Here is a 20805-nt window from a genome sequence, read left to right as displayed (position 1 = left end):
GCTATTTACCTCCTTCGTGCACTAGTGGCGAAAATTTTGGAAATACCTACCATTTTTGGCATTATGCGTTAACAATTACTAAACGAATATTGGCGGTAATATTCATAAACAATGAAAAGAATGAACATACAAAGAATTATACAAATATAACACACAGGAAGATTAAACAACTGGAACAATGTTCTGCCATCTTTAAAAATTGGGAGTGTTTACAGAATATTGGTGTTGATGTTAATGTAATGCAAATGCCAGTTTAGAGCATCGTTACTATGTTACCGTCTCCGTGACGCGCCGGGTGTCCGGTTATCTGGGTATCCCGGCCTGTACCGTAGGGTTACGGTCTCCTAGGCGCGCCGGGTGTCCGATTACCGCACTTCGAAGAGGCACTGCTGAGGCAGGTAGGTGAGATATAAACCCAAATAATACTTTAATGCTTTCCCCGTTTTATATGCCTTTAATGTCGATGTCTGGATGACCGGACAGAGCTAGACCAAGCGGACTGACCGTGTCCTTTACCCCGAACTTGGACCTGTTACGTGAACTTTTGCGTCGCTTCTGCTCTCAGTTAAGAGTTTTAATTTTATAATAGTACAGGTACATTGGAGCAGATTTAATCAGATCCTCATCTGGGATGAGAACAGGAGAGAATTAGAAAGTTTGCAGGCTTCCCGGCTCCTAAACGTGTAAACATTAATAACGTTGGAATTTTGGTGTAAATGTAACTCTGTGCGGCTGGGTCATCAGCAGATTTTGTGGTCAGAACTGTGTTTAAAGCATTTAGTGAACAGCAGATAGAGACTAACAGCTTTTACAGTCAGTTGGCCTGGGCTGCTTTCAGAGTGGTGCTTTATACCCTTCATAAAACATGCATAGTGTATTGATACTAAGTGAAACACTCTGTAAAGCCTGCTTCATTCATGCTTCATTCAGGAGAATACACGTGTATCACAATTGGCATCATTCTAAGGTTTATATGGAAGTGAGAGAGAAGGAAACACAAGTCAATGGAAGGAGGAGATGCTGGTGCCTACTCTCCCATCCCCTCTGCATGCTGCCTTCACAGTGATCCTGGTAGCCCCTCATCCCCACCCCCTCTCTGCCTGCTGCTAGATGATTCGCTGGCCTTGCCTTCACAGTGATCCTGGTGCCCCTCTATCCCCACCTCCCCACTGCATGCTACTGGGTGATCTGCTGACCTTGCCTTCACAGTGGTCCTGCTTCTGGCTCCTTCCATTTACTGCTCGTTTAGCCTTCGATATATATTCACTCCTGGTTCATCTGAAGATCTCCGTAGCTGACAGTGTGTTGCATTTGAACGTGAAAAGGTGTGAAAAACAGCCAAACTCTCAGTGTGTGAGTGTGTTGTGCGCACACTCAATGATGCACAAACTGGCATGCATTAGAATGCATGGCTGACATTAACTCTAAAATTGTAAGCACAGGAGGTACTGAAGGGAAGCTGCATTCTCTTCTGAGATCATGTTTTCCTCCTTGTCCTCTAAGTGCCTCAGTTCAGTCTGGGTCTAATGAACAGCAAATACACATGCCTGCATCTTCAGGAACATCTGGAACATGTCAGTCAATGCCTTCTTCATTCGCTTTATGCTGTTGAAAAACACTCATTCGTCACCTATTCTTTATTTAACACCTACGGCACGCTCATGCTGCACCATACAGTATTTGCGGTTTTGTGCCGTACATCTTAAAGGCACAACACCAACATTTAAAAATGTGGCGTACACCTTAAAGGCATGCCCACTACATGTTTTTGGTTTGGAAACAAAGCTGGGGGTTTATTGAAAACTTCTGCTTGTAGAATTTGGTCTAGTTTGCAGAAATGCAGGGAGGCACACTGGGTGATGTGCTAAAAACTCTAGATAAAGCACAGTGCTCATGTCTTAGTAATGCTTTGTGTTCATAGTATGGCTGTAAAGAGCCTTATAATATTCATGATTGTGTCAGTTAGTGCAGCAGTGAAACTGAAGCATCCCATGCAGATGATCATCTGTCCCCTAATGTAAAGGCACAACCAGGTGATTCCATGGATGTACCCTAGACAAGGTCGCCACTCACAGCTTGGCGTTACTCTGTCTGACTCCTAAACCCCGTCTCGTAATGCTAGGTTTAAGGTAAGTGGTGCTTCCTTGGATGTGCCCTAGACAAGACAGTCGCTCACAGCACGGTGGCAGCCAGATGTAAATCAGGGTGACAGTTTCATGAAGCACAGCTGATGGCACCTTTGATGTGACTGTCTTGGACCGGGCGACGATCCCTACAATATGCAGGATTTAGTTTCTAACTGGACCGTGCCCACGAGCCAAGCAGAGGCCTTCCCAGAATCCTTGCTGCTGAATCCCTGAATGGAACCAGAACTGAATAAATCTCCATTTGACCCGATTCCTACTGACAACAATTGCATTCTTTTAGAAACTATATACATTTTTCTTGTCACCACTTATAAATGAACAGATTTTTCGCAGCCAATACGTAAGTGTCACTGTGCTGATTCAGCCTGTGTGTTTGCAGCTTGTTGTAAATGCGAGCACTGGGATGGCGGTGGAAATGACGGGTCTCTTCTGCTTATTCATAGACTATCCTGTCATGCCATAGGGTTCAGTGTTACCACAGTGATGCATCGTATTTATGTCGATTGGAAAACTGTGTCTAGCAGAATTTACCCATCCATGCATCTTTAAGTGTGCATGGTGATGTTGTTGTTATGGAGATTTATCGGCGCTCTTATGTCATTTCACTGTACAGTTTTCAAACTACATATATCTTGATCTATTAAAAGGCGCAGTGCATTTAGCATGCTTTAATATTCCCTTGTAGAATCTATGTAATGCACAAAATTGTACTATATTTTCAAACACGCTCTTTGAATCTGTGACTGCGTTCATTTTTACCACAGTTACATGTGTTTAATGTTTTAAAGTGCATCTTGGAAACCACATGCAAATGTGTCTCATGTCTCAGCAGAGCCGATTCCTGTGTGATGGAGGGAAGGTTTTCTGACCTGTGTTATTAATGTAAATGTCACGTGCCTGCCACACGCGTAACAAACTGGCACTGTGCAATTACAGGGGGATGGATGTTCCTTCACACTGTAATTTAGGTATTGATGTGAAATGAAATGCTTTGGAATTTCTGAACCCCAGGTCACGGCATTGGCTGTGCAGTACGTCTGGTATACTTATGCAGTAAGACCAGGTGGTTGATACCCTTGGTGTGTGATGTCAGTGATGCATATTGGGAAGTGTAGCAGATGAGGCATCGTGCACCTGGGATTGGATCCCTGTCATTGGCCTGCTCACACATTTGGGTTTTGAGATAAAGCCACCATCCACTCACCATGCTGTCTTCCTCTTGCACTGAAGAACACTTGAGGAACTACAATGATCTTGAAGGCAGTACTACTGCATGGCTGGTAAACTACAGCAAACATGGTCGTCATAATGTGACCTCCCTGGGCTCAAACGTTACATGTCCTACCTCAGCAGAAGTGAGCTGGTTGATCTGGAAATGCGGGTAAATTCTACAAAGCAAATCAAGTGAAGAGGTGCTTGGTCACTTATTCCCAGGAGTCTATATAAAAAGAGCTTGCTGTTAAAATCATTTTTAAGTTAATTATTTTGAATGAATTAGCTGTGGTGTTATCAGAATAAATAATCCACCAGCTGTCCAGTCCAGTCTCCTTAATCTTATTCCTCACTAATTATTCGATTTACCGGAATTGGGTGAAATTGAATAAACACTTATTTGTAAAGGCTGCACCAGTTCCACATTAACAAATAAAAAGAAATTAACACATTCAGACAAACTTGTGGTGTAGTAACGGTACACGGCTGAAGATGCTGAAGGAGGCAGAATATTCAGAATATCAGATATTGCTTAATGACTTACTATCAGCGCGTTTGAGGTGAAGTATTGCCGTGTTTGAAGTGTAACTCAGCTTGTCAGACAAGACAGATGAGGGGAATAACAATGACGTACAGTACTGTGCAAAAGTCTTAGGCAGCCAAAAAAAAAATATGTGTAAATAACTGTCACGTTGGTGTAAAACTATGCTGTTACGCCTGGCAAAGTGTGTCAGCTTAGCCATTTCAAAACCTCTGATAAAATAATCCTGTTATTTCCAGCAACCATACAACACACCCGTGCATTTTTTGACCTGACTAGCCCACCTCATATATCTATTCAATATCTCATTCACTTTTAAAACTAATTAACTTAAGTAATTATGTGAGCTGGTGGTGCAATACATGGAATGGTTCGGGTGCCACTGAGGATAACTTTGGGAACTGAAGTGGTGTTCATCTAGCCATCCAAGTAGATATCCGTAACTTTTTGGGGAACAGAAGACATTTTTACTAGTTTTTATTGTGTTACTCGTAATTTTCATATGTTCTTATGTTAAATTATACTTTTTGTTCTCAGAAGATGTGCACTTACTACCCAGATAAATAGCGTTAATCATTTCTTTTGAGTGCCTAAGACATTTGCACATTACTGTATGTCGTGGAGAAGGTGGCCTTGTGGTTTCATTGGGGGTCGTTTTTTTGGGGGCCTTATTCAAAGAATAAGGACAATACAGCTACTAAGTGAAGAACATTTATGGGGGGGGGGGGGGGGGCAGGTAGGTGCCGCCATTGAGGTATTTTGTTGAGGACCTTGACACCATCACACACCCCCCAGGTTCTGCAGATTTACTCCACCCTGGGGCTTTGGGAGTCTGCACTCCCATGCTCTCCCTGGTGAACTGTGACGCCTGTCAGATGGTATGCTGGCATGCGCTTTCCCCATGGGAGCTGGTGTCCCGTCCTGGTCTGCTTGACTTTGCAGTTAAAGGCAGTCAGTGGAACAGCCAGTGGTACCTGGTGGGTAAACAGTCTTCTGCAATGTGAGGAAATCAAGTCCACTGGGAGATTGAATGATTGGCATTTGGGAGTTGCTTACAATTTAAAGTCTCAGGATGTACAGTAAGCCCTAAGTGTTTTCATTAAAACACTGGTGTGGTAGGACATTACAGTATGCAAGCTGGGAGTTAATCCCAACCCAACAGATAAAAGTGTCTACCTCAGCCTACAGAAAAAGTCCTCAAAATGATAGCGGTTTTTGGGAAACCACAGCTGGCCAGTATCTCTGGTCCCCTGAACCAGCTAGATATCTTTGCATGGCCTGGAACTGGGTAGAGGAGACAGAGCGTGCAAAGTAGATTATGACCAGAGCCTTGCAATGTCAAGCCTGTACCTGTGCAGCCAGGCTGCTATACTGGCAGAAGCACTTACAGGTCGGGTCGTGGTGGGGTCACGGTTAGGGTTTGTCCTCTTGTGTTAGGGTTAGGGTTTGTCACCAGCACCTCCTTTTATGTTAAGATTAGGATTAGTTGTATGTGCCGTACATATTCCGTAGATGTTACATAAAACAGTGTCAGAGCTCAGATGCTGAATGTCTCTTTGATAAGAGTGTTCAGCTCTCTGATATGTAAAACTGCTTGGAATATATCACGGTCTGGAATGCATCAGTGTGTTTGGCAGTGTGTGTTGTTTTTTTCTTGCGGGTGAGCGATAATGGCTTGTTTAAGCGGGTTGAAATAACATTTTTACTGCAATATTTGACATATTGTCACATTAATGAGGCACGTCATGTTTGCACAGCCATCGGTGAAAGGCAAGATCCCAGCTCAGTTCACAAGAAGACGAGACCTGATCACTACATCTCAAGGCAGTCAGCTAGCTGGGCTGTCTGACCGGGGAGTGCAACTTGCCTAAATTGATTGGAAAGTAGTATAAAGAAAATGGTTTTTAAATAAGTCACAATTAGATTATCATTAATCTCTTTGGTATAAATGAATGTCTCGCTTTAGGGCGTGTTGGAAGTAAAAACAGATTTACAAAACTCTTCTTACCAAATTGGAATATGTCTTCTGCAGCTTTAATTCCCTGCTGAACAGAATGAAAAACACATCCTTTGTTGAAGTTAAATTTGTGCTTTCATCCTGACCTCGTCCTGCTGAACCTGCTGATCCGCACCGGCCCCAGCCCCCACTCTGACCTTCACTAAGCCGTGTATGTGTATGCGGTACCCGGGCTGGGTTTCGGGGGGTTAACCTCGCCACACCTTCACCCCCTGTTGAAGAGGCTGAGGGTCTCTACTGACAGCATCCCAGTTTACTTTGGATGTGTGGATACTTTAATGTCTTATAATATCTCTCTACATGTTCCCCTTTGAAAAGCTATAATAATCTGATAATAATTAGATAGTTGTTAAGGAGTAACTTGGCAGGAGTGCCCTGCCAAGCCCTTCTCTTCCTCCCTGCTCCTGTGCATTTTAAAGCCAGAAAAGACGTGAAGCTCCACATAACCCTTAGGTCTGTTTTACTGAGGACTGGCTGTGCTCATGTTAATGGGTCCAGCGTGTGAAACATGGTTGATCTTCCCTGCTCCCCTCTGCGTGTGAATATAAATCTTCTGACCCTAACCCAGAGGAGCTCCACTGTTCTCCTCGCAGTTGAGTTGTCTTTTTCACTCAGTGGGCTGGAGAGCCGGCCTACTTTAATGCACAACACTTGTGAGCTAGCTCCCCTGAGATCTTAAAAACGCGGCATTTCACAGCAGACTGTTTTTTCCATTCATTGAAAAGAGCACAAACGAGGGAGGTGTTTTTTTTTTCTCATGTGACCTTCATTACACATTTGCGTAAACTTTTATCTATCTACGAGTATGATTATATTTTTTCCACTCCTGTTGTTCAATTAGTGCTTGACCCCTTTAGCAGAGATGTAAATTAAATGACATTTCGGTGTCGTCCCATATTTAAAATACTGTGTTAGTTGCGGATCATAAATGATGATCTTCATTCCGCAGCTAATTTATTCATTTAACAATTTCCCTCCAGAAGCTTCAGCAGACGGCTGTGAAGCAACCTAAGCAGAAGAAACCCAAGCCGGCTGAATTTCTGATGGGTGAGCCCTGCTTGATGAGTTATTGCTCATAATTTGTGTAAGGATTAATTAACTAATTACAGACAAATGGCTTTGGGCTAAATTTTGCTCTTGCTTGTCAGGGCGCAATTTGTAATTATTTTAATCATTTATTCTCCTTTTTTCTTCAAGATTCAGATTTAATTTTAACCTAATTGTGTTTTAGTGACATTCGAGGACAACGCACTAGAGTATTTTGGGTGACGGGATCACTAGAAGGAATTTTCTACCCTTCGTCAAGTAACGCCTGATCTTCTTGCATTCACAGAGAGAGCAGCTGCAGGAGGCACCGGTGGTCCCACAGAGGGAGGAGAGGGTGGCCACCCCGGCCTGGGGGCCAGAGCAAGAGGTGATGCTGGGGGAAAGGGGCTTGCTGCCGCTGCCTCCGGTGTGTCCTTTAGTGTCCAAGGCCTGATCTGGGCATTTCAGCCCTGCAGGCCCCTAGCAGGTCCCCTCATCAGGCACTGCAAGACCAACATCGGACCGCGGTGCACGCGACAGACAGTACGTCTGCCAGAGGGGGCTGTATGAGCCTCTTCTGTAGAAGCATCTCAGGGAGATGCGTCTCCTCTCCAACGGCAAGCTGCTACAGCCTAGCAACTGAAAATTAATCAATTTAGCTTCCACGCTCTCTCTGGTATTTTATGAAAACCCCTAGGATATGAATTAGGCTTTACTCGTTAAAACAGAAGCAGAAACACTTGTCTTACTTTGTGATTCTTTCATATGAGCAAATTTATGTTGCTGTTGATAGCAAGTGCTCATCTTTTTAGTTTTAGCATTGGCTTTTATTTAAAAGCTCAAATGTAATGCAATCAGCATCATTTAATATGCCAAACAAAATCTCTAATAGTTTTCAGGATCATGTTATTTCTGAAAGCTACTGAAAGTGTTTAATGGCCGGGATAAGCTTGTTGTAATCACACTTTATCCAGCGCGGTAGCCCTTGTATGAATTGGAAAGGTGTCGCTCATGTAATGTGAGGAGAACCATTAACAGGTACATACACCAGTGAAATATCAGCAGCAGCCACTGTTTCCTCTTTGTTGCTGGTGCTCATTTTGCCCACCGGTGTGTGAATGCACAGAGGAGCAGGTCAAACTGACACATGATCATTAGATGGTGCACATTCCTGATAGTGTCCAAAACTTGTTCCCAGAACTGGCCTGGTTATTTTCCTGATCAGCTTAGAGGCCAGCTGAAATCTTACAACTGTGAGCAAAGGATGATCATCGTGAGAAGGTGAGGGAAGGAATCACTTGTAAATGGGAAACTACATTCATTCAGTGCGGAAGAAACACAAACTGAAACAGGCACTTTGCACGGCAAATAGAATTTATTCACAGCAATTTCATCCTGGAAGAAAAAAAAGAATGGCAGTCACTGAGGGGAAAAAAGACTTTAAATCAAAACAGATTTCCAAAACAGAAAAATTCCTTAGTCCCAAGTTACATTTGCTAAGATGAGGCCACTTTTCCTTCGTTAGTTTCATCCTCTTCCTTAGATGTCCACCTATAAGACTTTTATTTGCAGGTGCCGTGATGTGATGTGATGTCTAAGTGCAGATAAGCTTTTTAGTTACTTTTATTTGTACATTGAGTGGTATTATCACAAATTGTAATAAACTTCAGCTCTCGGCTGCAGTTTATGTTACTTACAGTGCCTAGAAAAAATATTCATACCCTTTCCACATTTTGTCACGTTACAATTACTAAGCTGGTAGAGACGTACCCCAGAAGACTTGCACCTGTAATTGCAGCGAAAGATGGTTCTACTAAATATTGACTCGGAGGGCGCAGAATACAAATGCACGGCACACTTTTCAGATTTTTATTTGTAAAAAAAAATTGAAAACCATGTATCATTTTTTTCCACTTCAAAAGAATGTGCTACTTTGTGTTGGTCTATCACATAAAATCCCAGAAAAATACATTTATGTTTGTGGTTGTAATGTGACAAAATGTGGAAAAGTGGTATGAATACTTTTTCAAGGCACTGAATGTGGGCTTTAACTTCAACACGGTGAACATGCACTTCTTCATGACAGGAATATGCATGCCAGTCCTCACATGCTCTCCTGTGTGTCGGCTTTGCTAATGCCTGACACATGATTTCCCTAAAGCGCCCGGGCTTTCTCCACTGGCAGTAAGTGCAAGCCATGTATTATAAACTCTGTGTGCGGGAGCAGGTCCACGGAGCATTCTCCCAGCTTGATAACTGAAGTTGCACTGATCTGCTTTGACATTTCCTTGCAGAAGCTTCAAGGCAGCACTGAGATGCATGTTTTTTAATTTTCAGGTTGTATTTCATTGAAGTGTTTCTCTTGTACACAAGATGTTGAATTATTTTGTGTTTTTTATTTGGTTTATGGAGGCCAAAACTGTGGAAATACTGCAAATTTTTATGGACTGTAGAACTTTATTCAACTGCTCCAGTTACTTACTTAATCATGCAGTGTATTATATTTGTGAAGTTCTTTGATTGTTCATAAACATTATCACCAATATTCATGTAGTAATTTTAAGTGTAATGCCAAAAATGCTAGGTGTTTTCACAACTTTGGTCACTAATGTATATTCTTCTCACTAACCAGTGGGGGCAGGTTGCCGTAATTCCAGCAGCTTTTTCGTCCATAGGTCATTGATGGCTAATAAGAAGTCAATAAGATCTGGGTTAAGGGTTCCAGAAGGTTCTGTGAGCTAGCGACCTTAATCATTAGGAGGGTTTCAGCTTTCAGTGCCAAGTACTTTAACTTGTAAATTTTCTCATTACTGCTTTTTAAACAGAACCAACATATGGCTGGTTGTATTTAAGAGATTGGCCCATTGTGACCTTTGGCATCATGATAATTAGGCCCCTGAGCTCTCAGGGCCTCAGTGAATGGCCCTGAGAACCGGTCACATAGCCTCCACACGTCCCCACATGGCCTATCACATAGTTACTTAGCTATCACATAGCTACACGGTCTGTTGCATAGCCACAAGGGCTATTGCATAGCTACATGGCCTATCGCAAAGCTGCTCAGGCTATTATGTAGTTACATCACATAGTTACACAGCCTACTGCATAGCTACATGGCCTTTTGCATAGCTAGTCACCCTGATGCTTAGCCAAATGACCTATCACATATACATATGGACTGTTGCAAAGCTACTCAGGCTATTACATAGTTACATGAGCTGTCCCATAGCTACATGGCCTATCACATAGCTGCATGGCCTACTGCTTAGCCACACGGTCTATCCCATAGCTGCATGGCTTATCTTATAGCCACACAGCCTGTCACATAGTCACATGGCCTATCACATAGCTACATGGCCTGTCTAATAGCTACATGGCCTATCGCATAGCAGCATGGCCTATTGCATACCCACATGGCCTGGCACATAGCTGCATATGCTGTCACATAGTCACATGGCCTATCACATAGCTACTTGGCCTGTTGCATAGTTAATCAGCCTATTGCATAGCCACATGGCCTAGCTCATAGCTACATGGCCTATCGCACAACCACATGGTCTATCTCATAGCCACTCGGCCTGTCGAATTGCTATATGGAATATTGCGTGCCCCCATGGCCTACTGCCTAGCATCCTGCTTAATGTACAGTTATCATCCTGCCTAATGTACAGTTAACATCCTGCTTAATGTACAGTTATCATCCTGCTTAATGTCCTTCTAATAACTGATGACCATCCTGCTTGCAAACTCCAGCAGCACCTCTCCCCGTTTCACTGCGTGCTTTCCACAGGAAATGAATTCACCCAAAATGACTCAGGCTTGCCGATGGCAGAGGGAACCAACCCAAGGCGGCCCAGGATGGAGGTCGGCACGGAGGATGAGCTTGAATTAAGTAAGCCATTTTCTGTCATAATAGCCCCTCGGTTCATTAAAGGGAGGTGAACAAGATCACTGATTGCAGTCGCTGAACCTATCCCGTTGATGGGAAGTTCAGTCTGCGTTGACATGCTGGACGTGGAGGTGCACCGTGCCCAGTGGAGATCAGAGGTGCCAGTGGTCACCATCCTGCCCGCTGCCTTTGCATCCATGGCATATTAGCAGTAGGGATCCCATACTGTACCATCATACAGTATCAATAAGCAGCCCCCCACCCCCACCCAGACCTATTAAAAGCGTGCTCCCGGGAGTTAGGCAATATGCATGTTATAATGAAAAGTGAGCTATTAACAGAAAGCCATTTCACTCATATTTTTGAAGTTATACCAGCACGTTCTATCTGAGATTTCATTAAATCAGAAAGCTCTCACATAATAGGACGCCTCTCCTCCGAATGTATTAGTATTTATGCCTCATCGCTGGGCACCCTTTCATGAGGCATTTCACATTTTACCTATTATGGAAGCGGAAATCTCAGAATTATTAGCACATCTTTTTACATTGATGGCTTTTCACACATGTTACTGATACTTACGCCAACCATAACCACGAGCATTATGGGCCGTCTGATGGAATCGTCACTGTTAAGAGCCCCCCAGCACCCTTTGTGTGGCTCCTGCGTTTCTGCCCGTTTTTGTGCTCTTACCAGAGATGCCAGCCTGTTTCTGGAGATGACCCGTCTCCTGGCATCGCTGTGTTTGTAGTTGGGGTTTAGGTGACGCCTGGATATGGGCCTTTCCGGGTGATTATCCTCATTTAGACTGAAGATGTTGACACATCCTCTGTCCATGGGCTGGATCTAGAGACAAATGAAGCATGTTAGCAATTAGACAAAAAATACGAATGTCTAAATAGTGTCAGAAGCTGATATTATTCATGTAGACTGTGTAATGGAAATCATTATTTTCTCATAAAGCGGAATATTTTGATTAGCCGTTTAGTTTTGAATATTCATATGGATCCACCGCCTGTCAAATTCAGAATGAAACCACCAGATGATTGTTGAGGGATACAGTCATTACTTAGCCCTAATTATAGCATTACAGATTAGCATCATCATTTAATAACGGCGTATGAAAACTAGGGGATGAAATAAGGGATACATTTAAAAATGCTGGGTTTTGTTAGGATTCACTGCGAAACTTTGGTGTTATACATATTTTTGCTAATGATAATGTTCTCTAACGGGCCTTCATATTCCACTTTACTTAAAAATGCTTCTTATTCATGATCATCACCAGCAGAGCAGCTTTCTAACAATGTATCAGTGCGATTTGCCATCTTACAAATTTTACCCATATTTTGAAATGGTAAAAGGTAATGTAAATGCATATAGTAGGTTCAGATGTTGTAACTGAATAAGGTGCACCATAAATATCTAATTTTGGTCATATGTAAACTCTGCATTTTACTTTGTAGAGTTACAGTATTTGGCCAAGCATAACCATTTGGGTTGACATTATGGTGTTAGCAACAATACTAAAGATTTACCTGAATGTTTTTTGTGAAATGTCCCTATCTATCTTTTTTTCTAGAGCTAATAACAGCAAATGAAAGAGACTTCTTTCTGAAGATGTCTGAGATATTGAATGAAGACCAGACCACAACCACCATAGATGTACCAGGTAGCATATTAGTAGACCATGAAGTACTATATCACAGAGAGTGAGGAAGCTCTTACTAAGAGGCTAAACGTAACCCTGCCGTAGATTTACCAGCTAGCATGTTGGTACACCACATAGCATCATATCAGAAGGAAACTTCAGTGCTGGGAGTGGGAATGAAGACCTTGACAGTAGAGTAGTACAGTGGTTCCTTGGTGGTCGCCATTATCCTGTGACTGGCCTGCCTTCTGTTAGCCGTAATTCCTCTGAATGACAGACAGGATGGCAGACGGTTTTACCGAATCGTTCATCTGCGTGTGATTTGGCTGCACTGGCGCCATCGTGCTGTGATTCCAGTCAGGACGTGAAGGACTTAATCCTGCTGCTGCACCCTGGAATTTATCCTGCTTCTGTTATTTGGATTGCTTCGGTTTTAACTGTGGCAGTGAGATTAGCTGCCATCCCATTGTCTTCAGATGTACGCTGAGTGTGAAAGGTAGACGGCATCTGGGATTAAGAGCTTTAAGCCACCTATGATCCTCCTCCCTCACTCATCCAGAGCACAAAGGCAGCTGGTGCCGCCGCCTCACCTCCTCTGGGGCTTGGCTTCGGCCCGCTGAGGGTTGCAGCTCCTAGACAAACTCACAGCGATTGTCAAACTCACAGTCATCTGCGACTGACAGGAAACACCTTAACATAGTAGTACTACTGTGTGAGTTCATTCACTTTTGAGCCTCTCCAGTGAAAATACATATACACTGCACGTCAGTGAGAATTGCACACTGTGGTGTGTCTACCAGTGTTCCTGAATGTGGTAAATGTGAGCTCAGAGGCAACTAGCTGCTGGCGTGATGAAGCTGCACTTGGAAGCTGTCAGGGTTGTGTATATGTGCCTGCGTTTGCCTGCCCCCTTGCTATGTCTGTGTTCCCCAGGTGAGCTGCAGTCAGAGTCGGGGGGCCCCGCTGGTCGCCAGTGTGAGGCCTGGGAGCGGGAGGGGGCTCCCCGCTACGTGGAGCGGATGGAGGAGTCCGTGCAGAATGACATGATCACCGTGGGCAGCTATGCAGAGCAGAAGGTTAAAACTAAGGGGACCTGTGCAGCATCTGTCTGCTCCTTCGGCCTATATCTCTCTGTATTTAAAGTCACAGAGTGACCGTCCTTTGGCTTAAATCCAGGAAGACCTGGGCAGTGTCCTGTAGCTCTGTCTGATCCATCGCTCTCTATTCTCTCTGTATTTAAAGTTACAGAGTGACCGTCCCATGCTGTAAAACTAGGAGGACCTGAGCAATGTCCAGTAGCTCTGCCTGATCCATTGCCTTGTGTCTGTCTGTATTTAAAGTCACAGAGCAACTGTCCCATGGCTTTAAGCTAGATGGACTTGGGCAATATCTTGTAGCTCTGTCTGAGCTATCTCCCTGCATCTCACTGTATTTAAAGCCGCAGAGTGACTGTCCCATGGCGTAAAACTAGGAGGACCTGGGCAGTGTCTTGTAGCTCTGTTTGAGCTATCTCCCTGCATCTCACTGTATTTAAAGTCGCAGAGTGACTGTCCCATGGCGTAAAACTAGGAGGACCTGGGCAGTGTCTTGTAGCTCTGTTTGAGCTATCTCCCTGCATCTCACTGTATTTAAAGTCGCAGAGTGACTGTCCCATGGCGTAAAACTAGGAGGACCTGGGCAGTGTCTTGTAGCTCTGTCTGAGCTATCTTCCTGCATCTCACTGTGTTTGAAATCACAGAGTGACCATCCCATGGCTTTAAGCCAGGAGGACCTAAGTAGTGTCCTGTATCTCCATCTGATCCATCATACTGTCTGTCCTGTTTGCATCTTTCTATATTTAAAACAGTGACCATCCCTTATCTAAAACAGTATCAACTGGCTTGCTAAATACGTTGCAATGTAGTTCATTTTCCTTTCCATTTTGCAGTCATTTCATTTTTCTTATTTTCTGAGCTTTTGACCCCAAGTGCCTCCTGCACTTCTTAAAGTTCATTTCATCTGAGAAAGTGCAGTGAATCTGCTCTGTAGTTGTGATGACACACCGGCTACATGCCTGTGTTTCTTACTCCTGTGTGTGCATGTTAAATGCCTCTGTTATATGATATGTAGCTTTTGATGACTAATACAGTATGACTGTCTTCTCATATTAATGCTGCAGGATCATGAGTGTGTGCAGTGCTGCTGTGAATTTAAGAAGCAGCTAATTAAATAAGACTTCATAGCAGATTAGTCTGCTTTTTTTTCAATGGGGAATGTTTAATTCTAGAAATACAGTATAAAAATCAACCATTAGTAAAAGCATACCTATATGGGTTAAAGAAATGATCAAATAGGTTATCTGCCGGCTTATCAAATGGAGAAGAATGATGAGTTTGTGTGAATTATACAGAGGAAACGTGAAAAATTGATCACACAGCACATAGCCATAGATCAAATGCAGAGTCAGGACCGCAGGGCATGTCTTGCAGATCTGTACTCCGGGGGATCTGTGTTTTTCTCTTACAATAGCATATTCCCTTGCTGCTCGAGAGCTTCCTACGTGGGAGACTCACAGAGTGTCTGTCCTGGATCAGAGCTTTTTAAGCACCGAGCCTTGCCACAGTTCACAAGGTGCTGTCAATTAAAAGTCACTCTGCAATAGAGCTCTTGTAGAATCTGCTGACTGAATGTGCTGAAAAATGCCCATCGCATGGTGGGTGTCCGTAGGGCCTGGTCCCTATCGATCGCCCATAGATTGCATTAGCCCTTGTTTATGGGCTTTGGCTAACTCAGACCATCTGTATGGTGCAGATTGCCGAAAGTTCCCCCGTTTGCGACGATGCACAGTTGCTACAGAGGAGAGAAGACTGATGTCCTTCTTAAGGGGAAATTAAGAGGCGCTGAACTGAATCCAAAAGGCAGCCGTTATTTTAACAACGTTAAATGGGATTTCCTATAATGCTGTTAGTGTTGCTGAATGTCAGGGAACTTTCCAGGTTTCTTAAAAATAGTGGTCGTCACAGGAGTATTAAGGATATCGGTTGTGGTAACACCAGTAGCAGTAACGGGAGCAATAATAGGTATCATTAGCATGACTGTGTCTACATACATCACTCTCCTATTGCTTGTAAGTAATGTAAAATTTCTCTTTTTGTATAAAGGGATTTAGTTTACTCAGAATTCCCAGCCACCAGGAGAAGATTCTACCAGAAAGGATCCGTGCAGCTTTTCACCAGTACGTCCCATTTATTGCTAATGCTTTCATATGAGTTACATTTGTAGCAAATTGTTATAGAATCTTGTACATGACACAATTACTCTGGCCCATTGCATTGTGGGTAAAGAAGCTGGCAGGCCATGTTGCAGGTCTGGTCCATCCAGTATAACATTTGAAACCATTGGTTAGATATTCTTTTGTATTGCATTTTACCCATTTTTTTATTCATTTATTTACTCCGCTCCAAGGCATTTGTGCCGTTCGGTCAACCCTGGTTAAAGGACACCGCCGGGTTGCTTTTCGGGAATTCCCCATGAATTCCCCATGCAGTTGGCACCAGCTAACTCGCCACTTCCTTCCCAGAGCCGAGGGTCACATGCTGACCACACTGCAGAGACGCAAAGGCGAGGTGGTCGCCGAGTACGGCCGGTTGACGGCAGAGCCGGCAGGGCGTGGCACAGAGCGGGGATTCCACTGGCAGGTAGGGGCCGTGCCCACGATGGGCGGTGGCGCGACTTTCAGAGGAGGATGGCGACAGACAGACAGTCAGCCAGCGCCGAGGATCTGAAATGATGTAATTAAATGAAATGCTGGAGTCAATGGGGCTGTCAGTCGGACAGAGAGCCGTGTTCACAGCTGCATTGCAGGCACAGCCCGCTTTTCCTGCCATACTGAATGCGTGTAGGAGGGCGCCGTTGTGTTCCAGCGGGAGGCGGCCGGCGCGGCCTCGGCGCAGCCTCGCAGATGTAATGAATCTCCCATCAGCCTCTTCCTGCCAGGGTGACAGCTCGCTTTGAGGAAGGTTGTAAATGCAGCGAGATTGTGGTATAATTCCTCAGACTGGCACTTCTGCCCCCCAGTCACCATTCGATTATCTCCCAAATTGCTGTGTTTCACAGAGATAAAGATTTTTTATGGCTTGCTGACTTGAAACAACCGGCGCAGCCAGAAAATGCAGCGGCCAGCCTGCCATGCATAGTAATTTCATTGGTAAATGACAAAATCTTTGTTTATATGACATTTCCAAAATTACTGCAGCAGATGAATCTAAAATATAAAATGTCACATTTGGCATGGAAAACTATGAAAATGTATTTCTGTGCAAAATTCATGCAGGCATTTAATTTAGGATGTGTTTAATAACTAAGTCTGCCTGCATCAGTAATCCTGCCTTCAGGTTCCAAAAAGATTGTCCTATTTATTTGCATATATATATTTTTTTTTTCATTCCGATGCCAAAATTTTTAGGGGTAAATGTTCATTGTTAATTAAGATTTACTAATTAAAATGAAAATAATTAACAAGAAAGCTTAATCTCTGAATATTAGGCTGTACTTTGAAAGAAAAGAAGTTTCTTTTATGCAGCATTTCCTGTATGTTAAGTGTGCGTTTAGTAATCAGTCGGCATTCGTAGAGATACAGCTCCATCGCAGTAAAAAGCGCAGCGTCCTCTCGTCTACAGGGATACAGCTCCATCGCAGTAAAACGTGCAGTGCCCTCTCATCTGCGGGACCACTGGGATCTTATGGCATTTCTGTCACACGCAACTGTAGGCCAAGCAGCCATCTCCGATGCAGCCCTGGTTGCTCTGTGCTGGGAGATTCACTCGTGCTGCAGGGAGCACTGGCATTGGCATTGGCGGCGCAGAGCGGGATGAAAGGGCCCTGGGCCACTGGCTGACTGGCTGGCGGGCGGTGCGGCTTACAGCCTTAACCTCCACGTGTGGCAGGCGTGTGGGCTAAACTCGCTTTAGCTCAAGCTATCCAGTGAAGGAGATCAGTCCCCCCCAATACACAGTGCAAGTCAGGCGTCTTGCTCCGCGCACACCACCCTCTGCAGAGGCACAGATAAAAAAGCGTGCGGGAATCATGTCAGGCACTGGGAGGGGGACACCTCTCCTGCCACCAGGGGTGCTGCCAGCACCTGCCGTGGGCTCCCAGTGCTGCCTACTCCACGCTGCCCGGTACCGCACGTGTAAGCTTCATTTACATTAAGGAGGCCTTTATGGGTCTCCCTCAACCCAACACAGCTGGTGTAAAGTACTGTCACTGTAGTATTTCACCATGTACGGGTATGACTGCGTATGATTGGCTACCGCTGAGGGGGATACTCATGCTGTGTGTTTAATGTACATACACACATACATACATACATACACACACACATACACACACATATGCACGTAAGTGGAGAAAATCGCCATGGAATCTAGGCAGATGGTAAATGTCAAATTCAGTGCTGTAAACCGGTGTGGATTTACTGACATTCAGCAGCGACTGGAGAGAAGAACGTGAACATTATATTCTTAAAAATAAGGTACAGAGGCATACATTCCTGAATAATGTGAGCCTTCAGTTTTATGAATCGTTTAGCCTCCTGAGTGAAGGAGCAGTGAACGACTTTCAGCTGAACGTGTGTAGATGTGACATCAAACATTCTCCCTGACGGTGAATGGCTGCCTCTCACTGGGATGTGGCACTACGGTGCTACCCGAAACAAGAGGCTCATCCCAGAAGCACTCGCTAAATCGCTTAGTTTGTCAGGGGCTTAAACTCAGTTTGGCGAGGATGTGTTTAACTCCGGCGCCAATGCGATGGGCGGCGCTCCGGACGCTCCCGGCATTATGCCGTGTGTCATCACCACCCACGTCTTCGCCACGGAGGCTTACCGCTTAGCGTGGCTGCTCATATGTCGTTTTTAACTTCCTGCCTCCTAACTAATCCTGAGGATCTCGTGTCCTCAATTTTTGTAGAGTAGCTGGTGGATTTCCAGGCTCATGCTTAGCTCAGCTCCCGGGAAGCTGAAGCATGTAGATACGGAGCTGGGTGGAAATGCAGCAGCTGGGACTCAGCTCTGTAGACATGCTCTCCAGTGTTTCACTGCGTGTTTCATATGCATTTTTATAATCATGACAAAAATATCTGTTTTATGCACATAGAACATAGAAGAAAAGAAAGAATGGCACTGCGTGTGTGCCCAGCACAAAAGGCAAACAAAAAATTGCGATGTGCAATGTGTGCTGCATGTGTGCCCTGCAAAATAGCCAAACAAAAACCAGTGCAGCTGCAGGTGTGTGCAGGACTCTGTGAGCGTGACGCACTGCAGCTTTTCCTGCACAGGTGGAGTGGAAGGAGACTCCGCAGCCTGTGGAGATCCAGCTGCGCTGCCTTCGTGCAGTGAGGGACAAGCTGCCAGAGGGGCGGTATGCTGTGAAGTCCGCATTGCACAGCCGTCTGGGGGGGGCACCCTTGCGCTGGTCTCGCCTTCGTACACATCCCTGGCCTGCAACCACACAGCCCGTGCTGCACCGGGGTCGTTTCCATGATACGGAGCTGCAGCTGGACCAAAGGATATTCGGTGTAAGCACACACGTGTTCTCGTTGCATGGAGCACCGTGTTTTTGACAGGTGGTCGATCATGTGGGACGAAGACCGTAGTTAAGCATCAGACATCGCAACAACACCCTACACTCCCAGGTTATGGGATGCTGTGCATAGAAAGTCACGTTTCAGAGAGGCAGAGAATACAGACACCCGTTAACCGGGAGGAGGCCGCCGCCACTTTACGGTCCCAGTCGGAAGGCGCTATGAAAACTTATATTAAACACTGAGCGAGTGCATGAGCATGGAGGAGGTGGTATTAAAATGTGTCAGGGAGCTGGTAGGTTTTACTTCAGGGAAATCCAATATGAATAACACTGCTGCTTCTCAAACATGACATTTAATCCATGCATGTAAATCAAACGGAGGATCTATTATTCATTTATATAAGGGCACAGTGTTTTATTGGAATGAAAATGAAGTACAAATGTTGTGAAAAATTTAGTGTCTTTTCTAGAGGGCCATGAGCACACATCATCCAAACGGCATACAAGGGATGAAGAAAGCATCAGGGTTGGAAAGAGAAACCTCACAGAAACCCTCACCATCACCCTGATGGATGATGAAGAAAGCGTCAGGGTCGGAAAGAGAAACCTCACAGAAACCGTCACCATCACCCTGACGGATGATGAAGAAAGCATCAGGGTCGGAGAGAGAAACCTCACAGAAACCCTCACCATCACCCTGACAGATGATGAAGAAAGCGTCAGGGTCGGAGAGAGAAACCTCACAGAAACCGTCACCATTACCCTGACGGATGATGAAGAAAGCGTCAGGGTCGGAGAGAGAAACCTCACAGAAACCGTCACCATCACCCTGACGGATGATGAAGAAAGCGTCAGGGTCGGAGAGAGAAACCTCACAGAAACCGTCACCATCACCCTGACGGATGATGAAGAAAGCGTCAGGGTCGGAGAGAGAAACCTCACAGAAACCGTCACCATCACCCTGACGGATGATGAAGAAAGCGTCAGGGTCGGAGAGAGAAACCTCACAGAAACCGTCACCATCACCCTGACGGATGATGAAGAAAGCGTCAGGGTCGGAGAGAGAAACCTCACAGAAACCGTCACCATCACCCTGACGGATGTCATTAGCCTTTGATGATAGGAGCAGAATGTCGAGAGTCCATTTATCCAGTCAACAAGCATCACGTTCAGGACACCTTCAGTGCAAATCTGATACATCAGGATGTGTTGTTTACATTAGTCAGAAATGTCATGATGGCATTGTGGTTGTCATGGGTGATTATTGTGAGCTGTAGATACTGTGAGTCAGTGGTATTTCTTATGTTGTAATTTCCCTGATATTAATAGGTGCCAAAATGTACACTATTCTTTAGATTTAGTCTATAGGCACTGTTATAAAGATAAAACCATCCTTCCCATTTGGATGTAAAATGAAAAAGAAAGTGGCTTTGAGGCAAGGCCCTAGTCCTGCAAATACACGATGGGAAATATCAGTGCCATTGGGAGTGAAATCACCCAGCCGCCCCATCGTACTTTTTCTGTCCCTTGGGAAATAATTGGCAGAGTGGGATGTGAGATGGACACGTGACTCCATTCAGAGGTAAATGGTTTAACGGTGCGAGTCAGAAGACCTGCTGCTTCCCAAACGTGGGCCCGTCGTTCGCTGTGAAAATGACAATCAGATTTGTCTGAGAGTATCAGAAATGCCTTTATGTGCTGTGTTTACCCACGTTATTGTGTGATTTCCGGGGTGAGACTTCAGTGTTTAGAATCAGGA

At 44.7% G+C, this 20805-nt stretch overlaps 1 protein-coding gene across 1 annotated transcript in view; it reads left to right on the top strand.

Moving 5' to 3' along the window:
- Positions 1-270: 270 nt before the first annotated feature.
- The window catches only part of ofcc1 (orofacial cleft 1 candidate 1), a 48912-nt gene continuing 28377 nt past the window's right edge, over positions 271-20805 (top strand). The window contains exons 1-9 of the mRNA XM_049023854.1: positions 271-398; positions 6898-6964; positions 7251-7331; positions 10734-10835; positions 12415-12504; positions 13417-13559; positions 15624-15697; positions 16043-16160; positions 18799-19038. Of these exons, the coding sequence (XP_048879811.1) occupies positions 6961-6964; positions 7251-7331; positions 10734-10835; positions 12415-12504; positions 13417-13559; positions 15624-15697; positions 16043-16160; positions 18799-19038 (852 nt within the window). The 5' untranslated portion in view covers positions 271-398; positions 6898-6960. The remainder of the gene's footprint in view (positions 399-6897; positions 6965-7250; positions 7332-10733; positions 10836-12414; positions 12505-13416; positions 13560-15623; positions 15698-16042; positions 16161-18798; positions 19039-20805) is intronic.

This window comes from Brienomyrus brachyistius, chromosome 1, assembly GCF_023856365.1.
Source record: "Brienomyrus brachyistius isolate T26 chromosome 1, BBRACH_0.4, whole genome shotgun sequence".
NCBI classification, from domain to species: domain Eukaryota; kingdom Metazoa; phylum Chordata; class Actinopteri; order Osteoglossiformes; family Mormyridae; genus Brienomyrus; species Brienomyrus brachyistius.
This window is presented reverse-complemented; position numbering and strand designations above follow the sequence as displayed.